This window comes from Ostrea edulis, chromosome 7 (genome assembly GCF_947568905.1).
Source record: "Ostrea edulis chromosome 7, xbOstEdul1.1, whole genome shotgun sequence".
NCBI classification, from domain to species: Eukaryota; Metazoa; Mollusca; class Bivalvia; order Ostreida; family Ostreidae; genus Ostrea; species Ostrea edulis.
Window position 1 is genome coordinate 49697651 of NC_079170.1, and position 19162 is coordinate 49716812.

Consider the following 19162-nt stretch of genomic DNA (forward strand, 5'->3'; position numbering starts at 1 on the left):
TAACTTTTAAAAGTTGACCAGAATGTAGGCGACGAAACAATACTATCCTTCTGAGTTCTTTCATGTATTTTACAAATTACGTCAGTAGAATTAATGTATTTAGTAGCAACCACCACCCATTTTTAAAAAATTGCCCAAAACAATAAAATTCAGGTGTAATTACCAATTATGAGTATGCTGAATCCAAATCTGAATTCCTTTTACTCCACGTTCTTACAGAAAATGGGGTATAGTGTCTTAAACACTCCTACCGTCAGGTTGTCAAAAACGGAAAATGTTCCATTTCACATTAAAAAGTGACCCAAAGTTATTTCTTGAAATAAGGCATACAATATAGAAAGGAAAACAATTGATACTAAATTGTTCCATGAACATTTTTAGTCGTTTTAAAAAGAATATATCTCACCTCTGGACTTCACAGATACAGGAAAGGAAGAGGTATACGGAGCAGATCAAATATATTAAATTTAATCAGATTAGGCCATAGCCTAATGAACTGATCAACGGGAGCAACAGTACAACTAATAGGAAAACTTATTTATTAAACATCAGCAAGTCTTTTCCGAGAACTTTTGGTAGAGCTGTCAAGGAGGGGGGGGGGGGGGGGGGGGAGCTGAGTTGCATCATTATCAGAATTTACCGAAACACTGGACTCTCGGGCTGAGTTGAATCAGAACTGACAGAAGCAGAACTCTCTGGCCAGTCTAGGGGCTGAGTGGTATCAGAATATGTCTGAGAATGAATGGTTGAAATGTATATTATTTATTTATTTTTATTTTTTCAGAATTCCGAAATTTAAAAACTGCATAATCAGATGACGTCACTTTAAACTCATTTGCAGTTCAGAACTTATAACTTTTGCATTGAAAAATGTTCTTACATACGTACCTTATCAAAAACTTTTGTTATAAATGATTACCAGCAAGGTATATATATATATATATATATATATATATATATATATATATATATATATAGTTATATATACCTTTTTGTTTGCATTATATTGCGATACGTGTAGTAAATATACATTAATGAAGTTAGTTCCTGAGCTTTTCAGCGCAGGGTGCCCCAACTAAGTATTTACACATGTACTGGTTCAATACTGATCCCATTGGTGCAAACATATTACACATCTATTACTGAATCCCATCCATTTGAAGAAGAAAAATGTGTCAATTCAAATTTTGAAAGGGTTTAGCAGGGACTATATTTTGTGGCGGAAGGATTGATCAATCTAAAGGTTCTAAATCTGCATGATACTACAGTTTCTGTTTCATCCAATATATCTTCTTTCTTTTTTTAAAAACCTATTTCAGTTTTATAATTCATGATACAAGTAGTTGAGACTTTAAACTAATTCAAATATTGTAATTTATTAAAGAAGATGGGTGAACTTGGCGAATAATAAGCCTATTCATGATTGGGCACGGATCGCGAATCGGGAGTTTAAACTCCGCATTGATGGTAACCGTATTTACAATAGATATAGTACCGTACTAAAACGCTGTCCAAAATATTTAGATGTAGATCATACTTCAAAGAAGAATATTTAACCAAAATCATCATCAGAATTAGTTTCACAGGTTGCAACATGTATATCAGACATTGAGCGGTTTTAACACACACATAATTACACTGATGCCTGGAGTACCTTAGGTACCAAATGACACTGCATATATGCTCGCAACATCCAACAGTACATGCTCCGCATTCCCATTGACACATTAACTGATGTGAATGAGAAACCTCACATGTTTTGTAGTGTAAATCAAATGTGGAATAGCGTTTTTTGTATAGTGCAGTATTAATGCTTTGATTTGGATTCAGTTTTTCCCCAACAAATGTTGTATCATGGCTGTGGTGTTTTTCCTTTTATAAAAAGTGTACAATAACTGGAGATACACCAGTGGGCGGAACCATCATTTGCATATTTTTTTAAAACTGTGCTGTGTAAATAAATTATTGAACACCACAATTTTAACACAAGGTGAAGTTCAAATCAGAATTCACGACATCTAGGCCCGCGGCCGTGTCGATATCCATTAAAAATATAATTTCCCAGTTTAATCTCACGAAATGTGTGATCATCACATGCGTACAGTGGGAAAATCCTCTTGATCATCATTGAATAAAAACTGTACATCCAAATCGTGTAAATCGCCAATGTTCATAGTTGAGGTGTTCTGACCAGACACATTCTCCACATCCGCTCTCACCAACTATCGGGCGATGTGTGCGCGATGAACATGCATGGCGGGAAGAGGAAAATACCTAAGCGATCACCCGACGAAAACTTTACTTTTCATTGGGGTAATTAAAAAACCATGCAATAACGACTGGTCACATGACAAATATTATATTTCTAATTGGTCATGATACAAGTAAGTTATTGAATATTTATTTCGGTGTATCCTGATTTATTTGGACGAAGGGCGGAGACTCGTGCTTCGCACTCGTCACCGCCCTTCATCCAAATAAATCAAGATACACCGACATAAATATACAATAACTATTACTTTTTGAACAGCATTTACAACCTACTGGTACTAATATACCGAATATGATAACGGCATCAGTTCTCGCCTCTTTTGGTACAACTCTGAGGAGGGTTTTACAGTTACAGAACGCACATTTGCTGTTAGATTGCCAAGAAAATACAAATGGGACAGAAACAGACACTTGATTTGCTTTTGTTTTTGTACTGAACCTTTTCATTGTGCCTTTTAGACAATCTGTACTGGTTGCCTATTTGGCCTTTGTCATGATCTCTTCAAGTAACTTCTTAAGCATTGTTGAAATTGTTCTCTTTAACTTTCCTTCGAGTTGGCGTTCCATACTTCACAGGAGGTCCCATACTTGGTTACATTTACTCACTAACTTCATGTTGGAATTAATTGCTTGTGATCGTCATTAAGACTGCATGCTATGAGTAAAACTTAGCATAAAATGCCAGACACAAATAATTATGAGAAGTCTAATAATTAAAAAAAAAAAATAGGTAGGAAAAATTGGTATTCGAACCATAGATATGTAATCTATCAAAACATCAGTGAGTCTTCCGTTATACCACCGCGGCTATCCATCCCATAGAGAATTTCCAAATTTCAAGCTACATGTATCTAATGTCACCCGTCTGGACATAGAAATTTTCTTGATAATACGACAAAACTTATATATAAGAAGTCGTAAGTTTTTGTCATAGAGTGGGTCATGTCTCCATACTTTTATTTACAAAACATTTTACACCTGAACATGTACTAACATATTTCACTCAGTTCACAATGGAGACTTGGCCCACTCCATTTGAAAATCTGCTTGGAAAAGTCAAATTTACTGTTATTTTGTGCGTTTTTTCACCTATACGTGATTTTGTTCCTTTGAAATGGGCACATCGAAAAATATTTTTGGAAACTATGTATTGATTGTTTTGACTAGAATGCAAATTTTTCTTTTTCTGGAGAGTTTCAATTTTAACTTTGATAGTTGTCCATCTGTGGGTCCTCGGCTCCATAAAGTTACTCATCTTCTTTGGTTGATATATTTTTTCAAAACAGAACACCGATTCAAACAAGTTGATAATGCAAGGGTTTCAACAGTCTAGTTTAAAGTCAGCATTTCGCAAATTCTATGGTCGTTAGAACGATCTAGTTTGCAAATACAACCTACCATCGGGTCAAAATCTGTCTGACGTGTTTCATACCGATTGTTATGCCGTACTTGGCACACTGATTTTGAGTACGGATACCTCCGTTTACCTGATCATGATATAGGGTTCATAGCGGGTGTGACCGGTCAACAGGGGAGGCTTACTCCTCCTAGGCACCTGATCCCACCTCTGGTATATCCAGGGGTCCGTGTTTGCCCAACTATCTATTTTGTATTGCTTATAGGAGTTATGAGATTGATCATTGTTCGTTATCTTCACCTTTCATTCTTAAAAAAGTTTAAATTAATTTACTCCGAATTTTGTATAAAAATTCAATATCGTCGTTTAAAGGCATAGGATCTAAGATATTGTTGAAATTTTGCATGTTCCAAAAAGGTGGCTAAATTTTAGATCATAACTAGAAAATCACAAAAACTTTTTCAGAATGTTTACAAACACAATGGATACGATAGTAATTGCAAAATAATTCCCTGTTCGCATTTGCCTAAACTGGTACCCTGTTGACTTCGCATCTCTTATGTTTGTGTGTTGCCACCAATCAGCGGGGTACCAGTTTAATATATTGTCCTCCAGACAAAAATTTTATAAAAGGTTAAAACGCCAAAATGACTTAAATTTCAAAGCGCTGCAGCTATAGATAACTCATAATTAATACTACAAATTTGTTTTTTGGAGTTCTTGCAAAATATTGTGATGTCATTTTTGAGATAAAAGATAGCCCTATGCCTTTAAAGGGACTGGTTCACGTTTTTCGGGGGAAATATTTTTCATTTTTTTGATGTTAAAAATCAAGATAACTCATTTAATGTTGACAACCAAAATTTTGGACCTTCTGAATGCAAGGATAAGAGCAATATTTTAGCTTTAATCTGTGTTATCTAACAAAGACGCGAGTCTTCATATGTAATAACTAAACAAACGAATCGGTGAAATGTTAATTTTGTGATTTAAAGCAGCTCAATTTTGTACAGTCACAAATTTCAACTCTTAAATGGCAAATTTTACCGAAGTATTTTTGAAATGTGATACATATACATTTGTAATAAACTTGGACAAATATCCATTTATTTTGAAAACTTTGTAATCAATAACACACCTTAATCTTTGTTTTCAAAACAAAAAATAAACTCTTCATAATGAGCTCCTGTCATGATAAATAACCCTACTTTTTTTGTGATACCTTCTAAACATATTAAATTGTAGATGTTGATCATTTAAAGTGAAAAACAAATTCTGTGGGGAAATCGTAAATCAGTCCCTTTAAAAATTAAAACCTCCCACTTTTTTTTTAGTTCCATTTTAAATTTCAAGACAAGACCTTGAAAATTATATATGAAAGTTTAGAAAGAGCTCCTAATATGTCCCTTTAAACTCTCAAATATTATATCATGATTTTTTTCGCTTATCAAGTGCAAAAAAGTAATTATTTATTTTATTACTTGTATTAAAGTTTTATATCTGTACTGTTAGAAGATATGATTATGTGTCTACAGTGTGTTTATTTGTGTTGTTTATGTTGTGATGACACCAACAAACAAATCAAGTTTGATTGAATAGATATTGAGTAAATCTTAAGTGCAAAAAGGTCATGTTTAGAACACTGCAGCCCAATATCAATCATTGCTACCCCAGTTCTTTTTCACTTCATGTTTCTCCTTCAATGTAGAAATCAAAAATAGACTTTACAAAATCTCAGGTGCAAACATCTTTAAAGGTTTAAATGCGTTAGAGTTGTACGGAAGAGCTTCATGTGACAAATTTTCTTTTGGAATTCTATCTATGTCGTCAAAAAGACTATTGGCGACAAATATACAAATTTTAAACAGTGTCAGATATATGAAGAAAATGGAATGAAAACTATTGTCAGTATTAAATTTCTCAAATTAACATGATCCAACGATGCGGTAGTATTAGTTTAGAGAAATAAACCAATAGAAAAAGACCATGACAAGGAAGTGGAATGCTCCTCCTAACGTTTTAACCTTGGCATCTACCGTATCTCCAGATTAGGTGATATCGGCTATCATATTTCAATTTTAAAATTTGCAACAAGCTTCACGCAAATGCATTCGGTAGTGCAGTGTAGTCAGTTGCGTTCTCTGGAAAACTAAGAAGATTGGGTTTTTAGCTACCCGAGCAGGGGTTATTGAGTAACAGGTATATGTTATTTGTTTTGATTGTATTATATTTCTTACTGTGAAAACTGCATCCATTGTCTCATCGATCCTCAGGTAAGCCAGTATTTTCTGTCATAATGTTCATTTTTGCAATTAATTCTGTACTAAGCGACCATTGTCTTGATGTAAGTTTTGGTTATTGGAACACGTGGTCATGTGAGGATGATGTTTAGAAGCATTTTCACATGTGAGAGCCCTATCTCGCATGGTTTATTCTCATAAATTGACATAATGTACAGTGCGTAGATTATACAATGTAGTTAAATACATGCATACGTGAGAAAAAAATATCCATTTACTTGGCAATTACATTGATTGATTTGAAAATTAAAAGACAAAACCAAAACTAAAAATACATTCTTATGTTTCGTTGAATTTAGTCAAATGCCCCATTCAGAAATAACTTATCCGAATACGGTTTGTAACTTTACATTTCTTGTCTAAATTTTTAAATTCAAAATTATTAATGTTCCTAGATAAAGTGAGTTTATCAAAAATTATAATATTGTAGATGATATCAAGACTTCGCCATACAGCATAAAAAGGTCTACATTTATGTCATAATGGATGCGATATGTTAGATGTACTATGCATAATCACGTGCACCAGAATTGGTTTTGATTTCCTTGTCATGAATGGAGTTTTAATTGTCCCAGGATTTTAAACAAAAGATAAAAAACAATTAACAGGAAATGGAAAATGAATCTATTGGTTATATCAGAAAAAATCCATTTTCTGTTGTTTAAAAAATTGTTATGTGATTGCTTTAATGAATACCATTAATATTGAATAATTAGTGTAACGACACTGCCTATCATATATACTGAAAACTGAATATCACAATATTGAATAATGCATTATAGTTGATATTGAATGATGGGATGGTGAATATCATTACATGTAATATTGATTAATGTGTATTATTGTTATTCGTGGAATGCGTTACTCTTAATCTGAAATACATATAAACAAAACAGGGGTGTGTTATAATTGCATGAAGTGGGATATACTTATTAAATATACATAATTAAAGAAATTACATCTGAAATGTACGACTTGGCGTCCTGCTTTAGGATGAAAATTAGCATGTGTGAAATTTAAGGTTGGAACCTGATAATTTGGGTGGGGACGTCATCTCAGCATGATGCTATTTTTTCTTCTTTTCTTTTTACTTATTCTAAATATTTCTATATTCTTTTTGCAGTCTCTATAATATACTAACATTTATACACCATAATGATTTTACCAGATCGATCGATCGAGAGAGAGAGACTATTGAATCAATGTATTCCAATGGTTCCAGTAGGTGTCAAATTTCGTTTTCTCTATTTTCATAAAAAACATTTTTGTTTTATGAATTTTTCTGATATGCAATATTGCAACCTAAACATGTACCGTTTTTTTCTGTACACCTCATGATGTGATGAAAAAGTGAAGATAACCAACGGTGATCAATCTCATAAATCCTATAAAGAATACAAAATTCAGAGTAAGCCAAACTCGGACCCCTCGGAACACCCGAGGTGGTATCAGGTGCCTAGGATGAGTAAGAATCCCTTGTTGACCGATCACACCCACCTTGAGCCCTCTACCTTCATCGCATAAACGGAGTAATTCATTAAATCAAAATATCGCATCCCATTATTTAGTACCAAATTGTGTGAATATTTAGTAAATAAATCAAAATTAAAATAGTGTGGAAATCACAATTGTTTGAATTTATTTAATTGCTTCTTCTATTTCTTGCCAATTTATATTGATATTGTTCATGCTAGTTGACGTATTTTTCTTTAATACATAATGCTTGATATTCTCCAAAATAATTATAGAGATTTTTTTTATTAGCATATATATTAGCATATATCAATTTTGTTTGTTAAAAACCCTTCCTTAAACGCTTGAGATTATAATATTTTGATTTTTGATAATTAAAAAAAATGTAGCTACGGAATTTTAGGGTCCCGCCCACTCCGAATACAAATTGTTTTTCGATGTTGGCTAAGCGAGAACTCTAAAAAAAAAAAAAAAAAAAAACAGTTACAGAATATGACATTATCTGGTTGTGCAAAATTTAACTTGCAATTCCATAAAGGAAAATTAGACCTGCTCTATCTTCAGATTCTGAAAACGATTTAGATATATCCAATAAAATGCTAAAAAAAAAAATACAGAGAACTTCTTAAAAGAAACTAAATCTTTCAATAAAATTAACAAAAATGGACGCGACAGACACTGTTCCCGACTTTCCTGTCCTATCATCAGATTATCTTCGATCATTGACTTTTGGCGTATACCAAATAAAACAGGCATCTTCTTATGCTAGTGAACATTTAGATGAAGGGAAAGGGGGATATGACATTTTTGTTGTTTTTGTTTTTGTTTTGAACATATTTTATTGATGAAATCAAAAGGATTGGGAACAAGTTTTGACAACTTACAAGTCCCTCTCCTAATATTTTTGTTGGAAAGCCAAACATAATTCAGGATAAAATACAGTCTAGACATGTGTCATCAAAGTCGTATTTCGTCTGGGTACAGTTTGATGCTGAGGACGAAGCTGATCCCGTGAAGTAGTGGTAAGTCAGTGTACAGTCTGTAGTCTGGAGAGTCCAAGACCATACTGCAGTAAAACCAGTCAAAAATACTCCAAAACTTTATTGAGTAAAGATGAAATGGTAAGAAAACTGAAAAGAAACAAAGAACACACTATTACAATTCAATCATGTACAAAAAATGAGATTAACCATATATACACAAATCAATGCATGATTATGACAATAACTGGTGACCATACTTTTTAAATTCAGACAGCAATTCGCTTTAAAATTGTGGTAAAGCAAACAAACAATTGAAATATGATAATAGAAAATATAAGTGCATACACTTTATCTCTGATATCCATAAATTCATGTAAACAACTATGTATATACCATCGATACAAAACCCCGCATCATAAACATCATCCATACACACATGTAAATGGCATAAAAATCCCTAAATTGTGTATGCATCAGGAAATATTCATATTGAAGGCTTGTTTAAATACTTCAAGAAATGCTAGTATGATAGCATTACAAAAAATCCAGATAATTTCACAATAACAGTTCCTTTCATATTTATCCCGAAATTTCTCTGATCCACAACCTAGTATACATATGCAAAACTGAATAGGTAAACAAGTTTCCATAACTTTGCAATCTAAATAAAAAAACATCTAGATAAACACTTACGCTGTGCAGGAACAGTTTCAAGTGAACAAGACACTAAAGATCTACATTTTACACAGGTAAACAGATACGCGAGTGCTCAGGAGCACATGCTGCATATAACGTTTGTAATACGTTCTCAAAACATCAGATCGGAAAGAACTAAAAATCAAAATCCGGATAAATAATTCCGGTGACGGAACAGTCAGTGTAAGTCGGGGGCTCGTCTAGTAGGAAATTGTGTCCGTGTAGCCTCTCTACTTTGGTATATAGGTATCAGCGACATAGTAGCACGCCACTTAACCCCCAGATAATGCCAGAAAATGTAAACGGAGTTATTCGTATTCAAAATCAGTGTGCCAAGAACGGCCTAACAATCGGTATGAAACATATTAGACAGTATTGGACCCAATGATAGGTTGTATTGGCAAACTAGATCGTTATAACGACCATAGAATTTGCGAAATGCTTACTTTAAACAAGACCGTTCAAACCTCTGTACTATCAACTTGTTTGTCAGTAGCTTGCCTCGATTTAAAACTGACCATGCACAGAACAAGCTCTTGCCTATCGAATCAGTTGAGAGATATAAACACCATATACAGGCACATGTAATAATGGAATGTTGCTACATAAATCTGGGAAATTGACGATGGAGAAGCTGAAATCATCCCATTTGTCATAAAGTTGAGTTGTTAGTTTGCCGTTAATATCTACTTTCAATAAAATATCTAAGTATGAAGCAGAAGTGGACGACTCTGTTGTGTCTTTTATTTGGAGTTCACAGGGATATATCAAATCGACATATGAATGAAAGTTATTATTGTTAATGCATAAAAAGTCGTCGATATATATCCAAATGTCGAATTGAAGGCCACAGCAAGAGATCTTTTCTTCTCACGTAGAAGTTTTTGAATAAATTCTGCTTCATATGAATATAAAAAATGAGTGAAAATTCTCAAAGGGACGTATATGTATGAAACAATCAAACAAAATTTCCTCTTCAATTAGGTGATATAGTAATAATGCAGGATTTCGAACAAATCGTGAAAATAATGAACACCCACTGGTCAGTCTATTGATTTTATTTCTGGTTGCATGCTTCCATTGTGTTTGTTGAAAATCTTACGTACATCGACTACATTTTCAGTCTTATCTTTTACATCAGCGTTATCAATATATGATTCCACTGTGCTAGGGAGGGACAATCCACTTATATTTATGCATTTTAGTACCAAGATAAAAAATCTATCCTTGTGATTTACTTTTAGTACATTTTTCACTATTTCTTTTCACTGTTTTGTGTTTGCAATGCACTCACTGATATGTGCATTGGAGTCAATTGTTTTTGAGAGCAAATATTTTACAATCTTAAGGTAGTACAATATAGATACATGTACGTCAATCTTTTCTCGAAATACAAAACCTCTTATTGTGCATGGTATAAAAGAAATCTATCGTAGGCTATCATTTTTTTCTGCAAATAGATCAAATATAAGGTATCAGAATCCAGTTAGAAGAATGTGAAATTAGACTCTGTGATATGAATGTGCTCTAGGCCCCTATAGAGATTTTACAAAAATTAGTTATACTTTTTATAAAACTGACCTATTTGTTACTTAATCTCGACAAAATATATTGTAATTGATATATTTGTGTACACATCGCGATGTACAATATAACATGCATATCTCGTCAATAGCAAATCTTAAACGTAAAATAGCTACAGCATATTAAGATCTCTTAAAGGGAAATATATAATTCAAATTATAAAAACCATATTGAATAAAATGATACAAAAATCAATATATTTTGAAATAAAGAAAATTCAACCTAGGATTTCGGGTATTTTTGGACTTTTTAAAAATGTTGATAATGAAACAAATGACACATTCGGCAAATGGCGTGGACTAATTATATTTGCCCTTTAATCTTAGTATATGACCTGGACCTTCATTATGGTTTAAGACAAACGAGTGTGTCCAAATATCAGGTCTCTACAAGCTACACAACGAAAGTTACCGGTTACTTAATAATAGACAGTTAATCCCCACAAAGATGAAATAAATGCATTCAAGATTTAGACTCCCAGAACTTCATTATACTGGAGGATGTCTCCCATATTGTTTTTTTAGAATATGCCAAATACATGTCATGGATTATATTAGTTTGTTCAGAACATCTTTGAATATAAGTATTATGGAGATTTCATTTATCAAATTAATGAATTTAAGAAGATAAAAGTGAGAACTAATTTTACAGGTGTTTCTTACTACCTTAGATAAGAGTAAACATAATCTTTGACATATTATATTATTGAAAAGAATGTAGGTGAGACACACACGAATTACGAACAATGACACGTGCATCAAAATTGGGATGCAAGCAACGATGTTGGTATTGAATTTTTCCACATTGACATGATTTTCTACCCGTCTGAAATATCTTTACAATTATAGTCTGAGAAATACATCGACTGATAACAAGTGATATTGTAACCGCTCATTTTACACCCAATATAACAAGAGGGAAGCGTGAATTGTAACTTTATCTAGGTTAAGTGGTTTCATAAATGCAGACAGTTTTATGTTGGTGCATGCGCTTCATACATGTGACGACAGTTGCGCCATATGTGGGTTCGGAAGGACGGAAACGACTTACTCTCCAAATACTGACTGGTGAATTTCAGGTATTCATTACAAGGACTTGTATACATGTATTCATTTTGATTGAAGAATTGCTCTCTCTGTGAAAATTATGTAAACAGATTTATTCGCTCATGCTGTTACAAAACGAGAACTCGAGAAACGGGTCTGTATTGTGCATGAAGAATGCAATCGCCATGCGTACATATTGGGTCAATCATATTGTCATAAAAAGTTTATACATCTCTAACACACGACCCCCCCACCCCTTCCAAAAAAAGAGAAAGAAAACAAACACCCAAAACCAAAAAAAAAAAAAAGAAGAAGAAGTCTATAATTCCTAAGAAATGACATCACTTTATTAAGTTAGCTATTTCCAAGCAATATGGATGCAATTTGAAGACAAGGATTTCCTTGCTATAGGTTTTGTCATTCATAGTTCAAATGCTATATGAAATATTTAGAGAAAAGTATGGAGTGTTTTATACCCCATCACTTACAGGTGTGTAAATTTTGCTATGCGTTCACACGGCTGAAACTACACAGAGTATGATTTAAGTTAATTTGACCTAGACCGACTAGATGTAAATTTGACACTAGGAGAAAATAGCCACATGCGAATCTTGCCCCCCCCCCCCCCCCCCCCCCCCCCCCCAGTTCACATGCACCACAACGAATTCTGGTGGAAAATTTGGTTTAATAAAAATGAAATTATGAGATTAACGAGTTCACAGGATTAACAACAATATATTGTCCTATTTATAGAACATAATTCACTCCAGTGAGAAATAATGCACACCACCCTTGTAAATATCTTATGATTTTCATTTTAATTCGGAAACAAGGATATGCAATACATGCACTGTGACTGACGAGACATCACGCCGCACTGAAATTCTAGCTTTCTGGACGCCTATCTCTGCATACTTCCTTTACAATAAGTGATGCCTTGTCTATATGATGTGGGGGGGGGGGGGGGGGGGTTGTATTCTTTATTAGAAAAATGATACTGGTAGACATGTTACCTCCCAAGAGATTCTGCACGATGAAAGGATATAGAATACGATGTGGGGTTTTTTACTCAAAGTGATTGAAACGCTTTTTGCGAGTTGATGGATATCAACTCGGCGAACATATATCCCCCATTAAGAAATGAAATCTTCAGTAAACAATGTTGATTTCAAAACACTACCATAATGAGGTAACAAACGAAAGGAAATACAAAATAAAACATATACATATCTATTTATTCAACTTGAATTTTAGATCACCTTTAGAAAATAAATCAACCGCCGCGGTGGTCTAGAGGTTAGAGCGTTCGCCTCGCATGCGGAAGGCCGCAACAGACCGAAGTCGTTAAAACAGGTAGTGACAGTTCCATCGCCAAACTCTCGGCATCAGGTGTGAATGTCACGGACGGTCCTCGGAGATGACCTTAAAAACGGATGACCCGTGTCACAGTAGGTGTGGCACGCTAAAGAACCCTCACTGTTCAATGGAAGTAAGCGCCGAGCATAGGACTAAATTTGAAGCCCTTCACCGGTCTTGATGACGTCTCCATATGACTGAAAAATTTTCGAGCGTCTCGCAAAATAGAATCAATCAATCAATAGAAAATAAATCCACACTCATCTTCGGAACGGTTGAGGTTGTACATACATTTGTAAATCGTTGTGATAGTAAGCCATGTATTTTTTCTGATATCTGCATTTGTATTAATGGTCTATATATTTCTATAAAAACTGCAATTAAAAGCGGAATAGCATATGTACTTATTCAAACAGGAATGTCTAGTATGCATCGATAAAATATTGGGAGGGACCTAATTACAGTGAAAATTCACTGTCAGCGCGAGGATTCTTTCCACAGGAAGGGATGTGTTTCATTTGCATGTACATGTAAATATGTTATTCCGCTTTTATTTGCGATTTGTATTTATTTTTTTATATGATTATTTTCTGTTTTCAACATTTTTTGAATAATCAAAAGGATCGGAGCCAAGTTATTTCAACTTACTAGTTCCTCGCCTTAAATATTACAATATATACATATAATATGTTAAGAATATTGGATACAACATATAAAATAGCAAGTGACGCAAGATTAAACAGCATTTCAATTACTAAATCTAAAAACGTAATCATCTATGAATTTATGAACAGCAGCGAAAATACTGCTACTGGTTTGCAATAACAAATGCATTTCCCCATAATAGTAGGTTTGTATTCATATTGACCAAATCAATTGTTAATTTAAAAAAAAATATTTCTAGCACTTGTATTACTTTTACAAGCACAAAAAGAAATTATACACAACTCCATTGTTACCACAGGAGCAAAGATGACTATTGAAAATAAATCTTAGTTGAGAAAACAGTTTAGTGTGTATGGTATTGGTATAACGTGTACCAAATAAAATACACGGTGGTGGGTTGGAAACATTAGAAGTTCTGTATTTGCGAAACGAGTTGATTGAGGTGACTGCCCTTGTTTCTACATTTGTAAAGACTATAAATAATTCTAGATAACATTTTGGAGCAATACATTGATATTTGTTTCTGTTTTCTATGATATCCATGAATATGAGAAATTGCCAATCCGTAGAAACGTGACGGATAGTTTACTATAACAGACTATTTTTAATTTGACCTATTGAACCAGGAAGAGGAGGGATATATTGTTTGTGGAAACAGGCCATAGTGAAATTCTAATCTTTTCCAGCCTATCGATGCGTATAACACTGTGTAGTCTTTACGATTATCCGACACGGGTCACCCTGGCGATATTCGTGCTGAAATTCAATTCTAAATTAATCTTTCCTGCTTCTCTTTCCCTACCATTTCACACGTTCATTCTAACATACAAAACTTTTAGAATAGAATTTTTTTTAAAATGTGTCACTCGAAGGAACATTTGAAAATCGATTTTCTTTGGAAATTATATTACAACTGAAAATTTAAAAACTCCCTACGGTATGCACATGTGTACACGCTTTACTGGTCAATTAAATCTGTATCATCTTTGAGACGACCATGCCACGGGCGGACTCGTACATACATCAAAGTGCAAAGATACCGCAAAATTTGTTTTTCGAAAAATAGTTTCTTGTCCTATCCAAATATTAAGACAGACCAATCACAATAAAGGCTTTACAAAGTAGTAATAAAGTTTGCTTCTTCGATGTACATGTATATATATCGCACACAAATAGAAAGTAAAATGGCAAAATACATTTTACAAGTATGATAGATTTAATCATAAATATTTCTAATTTGATTAGAATTAATCATTTTCCATTTTTGTTGACAGAAAAAGCGCTAAAGTAGTATCAATGGAGTTATAGAGACTTGAGTGGACAAACAAAATGCAAGTATGTGTTTTTATCTTTTCATTTCAAATCAGCACATATGATATCAATGAATTTGGTTTTAACTGTATATATACTTTTAGACTTGTTTTGTAGTTAACAAGCACGTCTTTGTATATAAACATTGTGATACCTACCAATGCTTTATATTGGGGAATACCTAATTCTCCTTGTTTACAATAACTTCCAATCAAAGAGAGGAAAACATCATATCAAATTACGTTTTATTGAAATCGCAGACAAAAGACAAATATCGGTGTTATTTTACAATTCATTAAACAAACCCCAAAGACTTGTCCCCATGGAAAAGCGCTACTCAATTACACCGAGTTCCTGAAAGCATAAATGTATTTGAGCCTTTACGAGGGTACCATTACGGATTTCTAGATTACAGCTCATGGGCTGGAGGTTGTATAAGTAATCTAAAAACTTTAAGTGATTGAACTAAGATCAAGACACTCATTTTAATAAATAATTGATCCCCATAACAGAAAATTGCTATCATACTATATGCATTGACATCAAATCTTTATTTCAGAACTTCAATGAAATTATTTATGCAGTTAACAGTTTGTTAACTTTACACTTTGCTTGTGCAACATCACCTACAATATGTAAGTTATTTATTAATTTACTTTTGTACTCTTTCCATCACATATAAACGTTGTTCATCAACTTCTATTGTACTCTCCTTGCAATTAACTCCTCTTAAAACAATATATTTTTCAAACTCTTTTTAGATACTTTTGGAAAGAGCTGTTCCTTACACCCACAGCAAATCAATGAGGACTTTTCGTTTTATGTGGCATACCACGGTGATAATAAAAGCAGTGATATTTGGTGTTCACACATAGCTTTCAGTGGTCATGGCACAAATTCTAGGGACAAATACCAGATCTGCACAACTCCGAAAACATATTTTGATCCATCTTGCAGAATGATATTAACACTCAGAAATAGTTTAAACGGCACTGCGTTGAGGGTATGTACATGTTTATCTAGTAATATCGATATTCAATGATGAATTCGGCATAGCTATAATAGCTGATTAAAGGAAAATGCATATTTCCCCAATTATATCAATTATAAAGCTGACACTTTTGCGTGGTACTGGGCATGCGTATAGATGAACTCGCATGTAGAACCTGAAATACATTGTATTAAGTAAATACAAATCAAAGTTCTGCGTCTCACTCCTGCTTTTGCTATCTACATTTTAAACAATATGTGAAGTCTAGATTACTTATCTAGAAATATATAGAAAAAAGATCAACACACGTTTCCAGTCATGGATATAGCTTTCTAATTTCAGTCTTATACGTGCGAGGGGATTTCGATGTCTAAATTCTGTGCAAAGCAAGGAGAAGACCTGTATATTGTTGTGCAATTCTTTTCTGCCAGCAAATGGAAAAGGGAATTCCTTTTTTATGTGGATGCTACAAAGATGTATAGTCGTAAGTGGTGCATTTTATGCTTCTTCGTATGGATGCATTAGTTAACAGTGTATCAAAGAAAACCTTGCACATTGCTGGAATGAAAAAAATACGTACATTTGTATCAACACCATAGTCATACATGACAAGAGCTGTACTGAGAATATAAATAAGACACATGATAATATTAATATACCTTATGCTTTAAATGTAGGACTTCTTGTATATGAAATTAAAACTGATATACATAATGCATGTATATTCTGTTAAAGTGGTTACAGAAGCTATTATCTCCATTCTAAAGTTTATAAAGGCGGACAGGTAATAGTATTTGGATACTTGATGTATAATGATGATAAATCAAGGGTTGTAATCTACCTTATAGTTAGAACATTGATCTGGCAAACAGTATGACATCTTCGCAAACCACGGGTTACTTTTTTATTGAATGGAATAAAATAATAACCTGTGGTAATGGAATGAAACACAATAACCCATGTGCGGAGATGCCAGTAGTTTACACTTTCAGAGAAAGATATATATTATATATATATATATATATATATATATATATATATATATATATCGCAAGAGAGTTAAGAAATTATCATTAATATAGCTGCGGCAAGGACCTTTATATTCATTTAAAAATGTAAAGTCCGGAGAGAGAGAGAGAGTCATACAGTCGCTGGGTCAAACGTAGAATACATGTACTTGGTAGAATTTATTGCATTGAATTACATTTTACTTCGTTTCACTTATTTAACGGTTTAAAGCATTAAATATGTAAGACTCTAAAGTGCGATGGTCGCTCCAAAGTGCGATGGTCACGCCAAAGTGCGATGGTCTGCCCCAAAGTGCAATGGTTCGTTAACGTTAAGGACACCAAAGTGCGATGGCCACGCCAAAGTCCGATGGTGCAGAGTTCAGTAACGTTTGTGACGTCACGTCATTATGACGCCATTCTTAACATCTTTCAAAATGAAACCGAAGAAACAACACGGACGACAGCAACAGCAAGGTATACATGGTTGAGGATAGTGAGAACGACAAAGTACATTTGTTGTCGAACTATCTACTTCGCCCAAACATTCTTTAATTCATGATCATTTATTACTCGTGACGTACACGTAATAGAATCCTGGGGATATGCTATAATGCAAAACATTCTATACGATTTCGCGTTGGAAAATTTTGTGTTTAATAACACGACAACTAGATGGTAATGAAATAAGTTGAACTTCTTATTTTTTAAGCATGGGTTTTCCACTGATATTTTAGTGAAACAACATACGGTTGGTACAGTCTGTACCAAAATACTGTATCGTTTACAAACCAATGGATTTCGGCGTGTCAGACCATCGCACTTTGGCGCATGAGTGTGGACCATCGCACTTTGGCGTGTCACACCATCGGGGTTTGGAGCAGACCATCGGGGTTTGGCGTGACCATCGCACTTTGGAGTCCCATCGCACTTTGGAGTCTTACAAATATATTCCCTAATAGTTTATAAGTGATTGTGTACACAATCAATGTACATGTACTGGTAATGGAAATCACCTGATCGCGGTTGTCAGTATTTAGTATTGTCCTAGTCATTTAATTTGGTAGTTTGAAGTAACCTTGATATTTTCATACAGACGGTTATACTTTCTTTTCGGTTATGACAGACTGTAGAAAACCACACAATTTCTCTCCATTGGATACCTTGTTTGAAATGCTGAGTGTGGTCAATTTTAAAGAAAAACAACAGCTTTTCTGTCACCCGAAAGGGTACCCTAACAGAATTTATTTTAAAACACTTTGATAAAATATGATCAAAATAGATATTGTAGATCACGGGCTAGTAAAGGTAGTGGAGGACCCCTAGGGATTTTCGCAAACAAATATTTTCGAAAGTACAGAGTCCCTTGAATATAAATCAGGTTGTTTGACATTTATACCTAGGAACGTTTACGAGTTTTAGGCAAACAAAACCCACGAAAGGTGTAAAACAGGGAAAAGAAACATGAAATTTGTAAAAATGATAGCCGAAAACTGGAAACACTCTTCAGATCCGATATAGATGTCACTGACTTTTACAAACAAATATTTTGTGAATGTATGTAACCCTTTGAATATATATAAAGTTGTTTGACATAAATATGAGGGTGTATTTACAAGGTTTGGTGCTGAAACATGATTTTTTCTTTACAAATCGTCGGAAAATGAAAAACTTCTTCAGATCCTATATAGATGACATGGACCGTTGAAAACAATTATATTCTGAAAGTATGTCACCCTTTCACTATAATTCCGATTGCTTGCATGGTACCGTTTCAATTTTGTGACAAAAACCTAAAGTTTGTAAAAAATAATAATAATAATAATAACCGGAAACTGAAAAAAATCTTCAGGTTCGATATAGATGTCATTGACATCTGCAAACAATTATAATGTGAACTTATGTAACCCTTTCATTGTAAATCAGATTAATTGACATCAATGTATGAATACCTTTTCAAGTTTTGGGCAAAAACATAAAATTTGTCATTTAAGTATTGTTAAGAATGGGAAAACTTGGAGAATCTTACAAACACGATATCGACATTTACAAACGTGTATTTTGTTTATATATTAAGTTGGTTGACATTAAGGCGAGATGTATATATGAATTACTGCGTTA

The 19162-nt window shown here is 33.6% G+C and overlaps 1 protein-coding gene and 1 long non-coding RNA gene across 3 annotated transcripts in view; one reads left to right on the top strand and one right to left on the bottom strand.

Moving 5' to 3' along the window:
• Positions 1-5740: 5740 nt before the first annotated feature.
• Positions 5741-19162, top strand: part of LOC125655256 (uncharacterized) — a 22150-nt gene continuing 8728 nt past the window's right edge. Inside the window, exons 1-5 of one of the 2 annotated variants that reach the window (XM_048885491.2) lie at positions 5741-5827; positions 15007-15067; positions 15603-15678; positions 15805-16046; positions 16377-16518. In XM_048885491.2, the coding sequence (XP_048741448.2) occupies positions 15062-15067; positions 15603-15678; positions 15805-16046; positions 16377-16518 (466 nt within the window). In that variant the 5' untranslated portion in view covers positions 5741-5827; positions 15007-15061. Of the gene's footprint in view, positions 5828-5880; positions 5902-15006; positions 15068-15602; positions 15679-15804; positions 16047-16376; positions 16519-19162 lie in introns of those variants that run through there. The other variant, XM_048885492.2, reaches the window with a different exon arrangement.
• LOC130048222 (uncharacterized) lies at positions 8488-9251 on the bottom strand. The gene is made up of 2 exons (XR_008797079.1): positions 9078-9251; positions 8488-8531 (listed from the first exon to the last, which is right to left on the bottom strand). It is a non-coding gene; the product is annotated as an uncharacterized LOC130048222 (long non-coding RNA).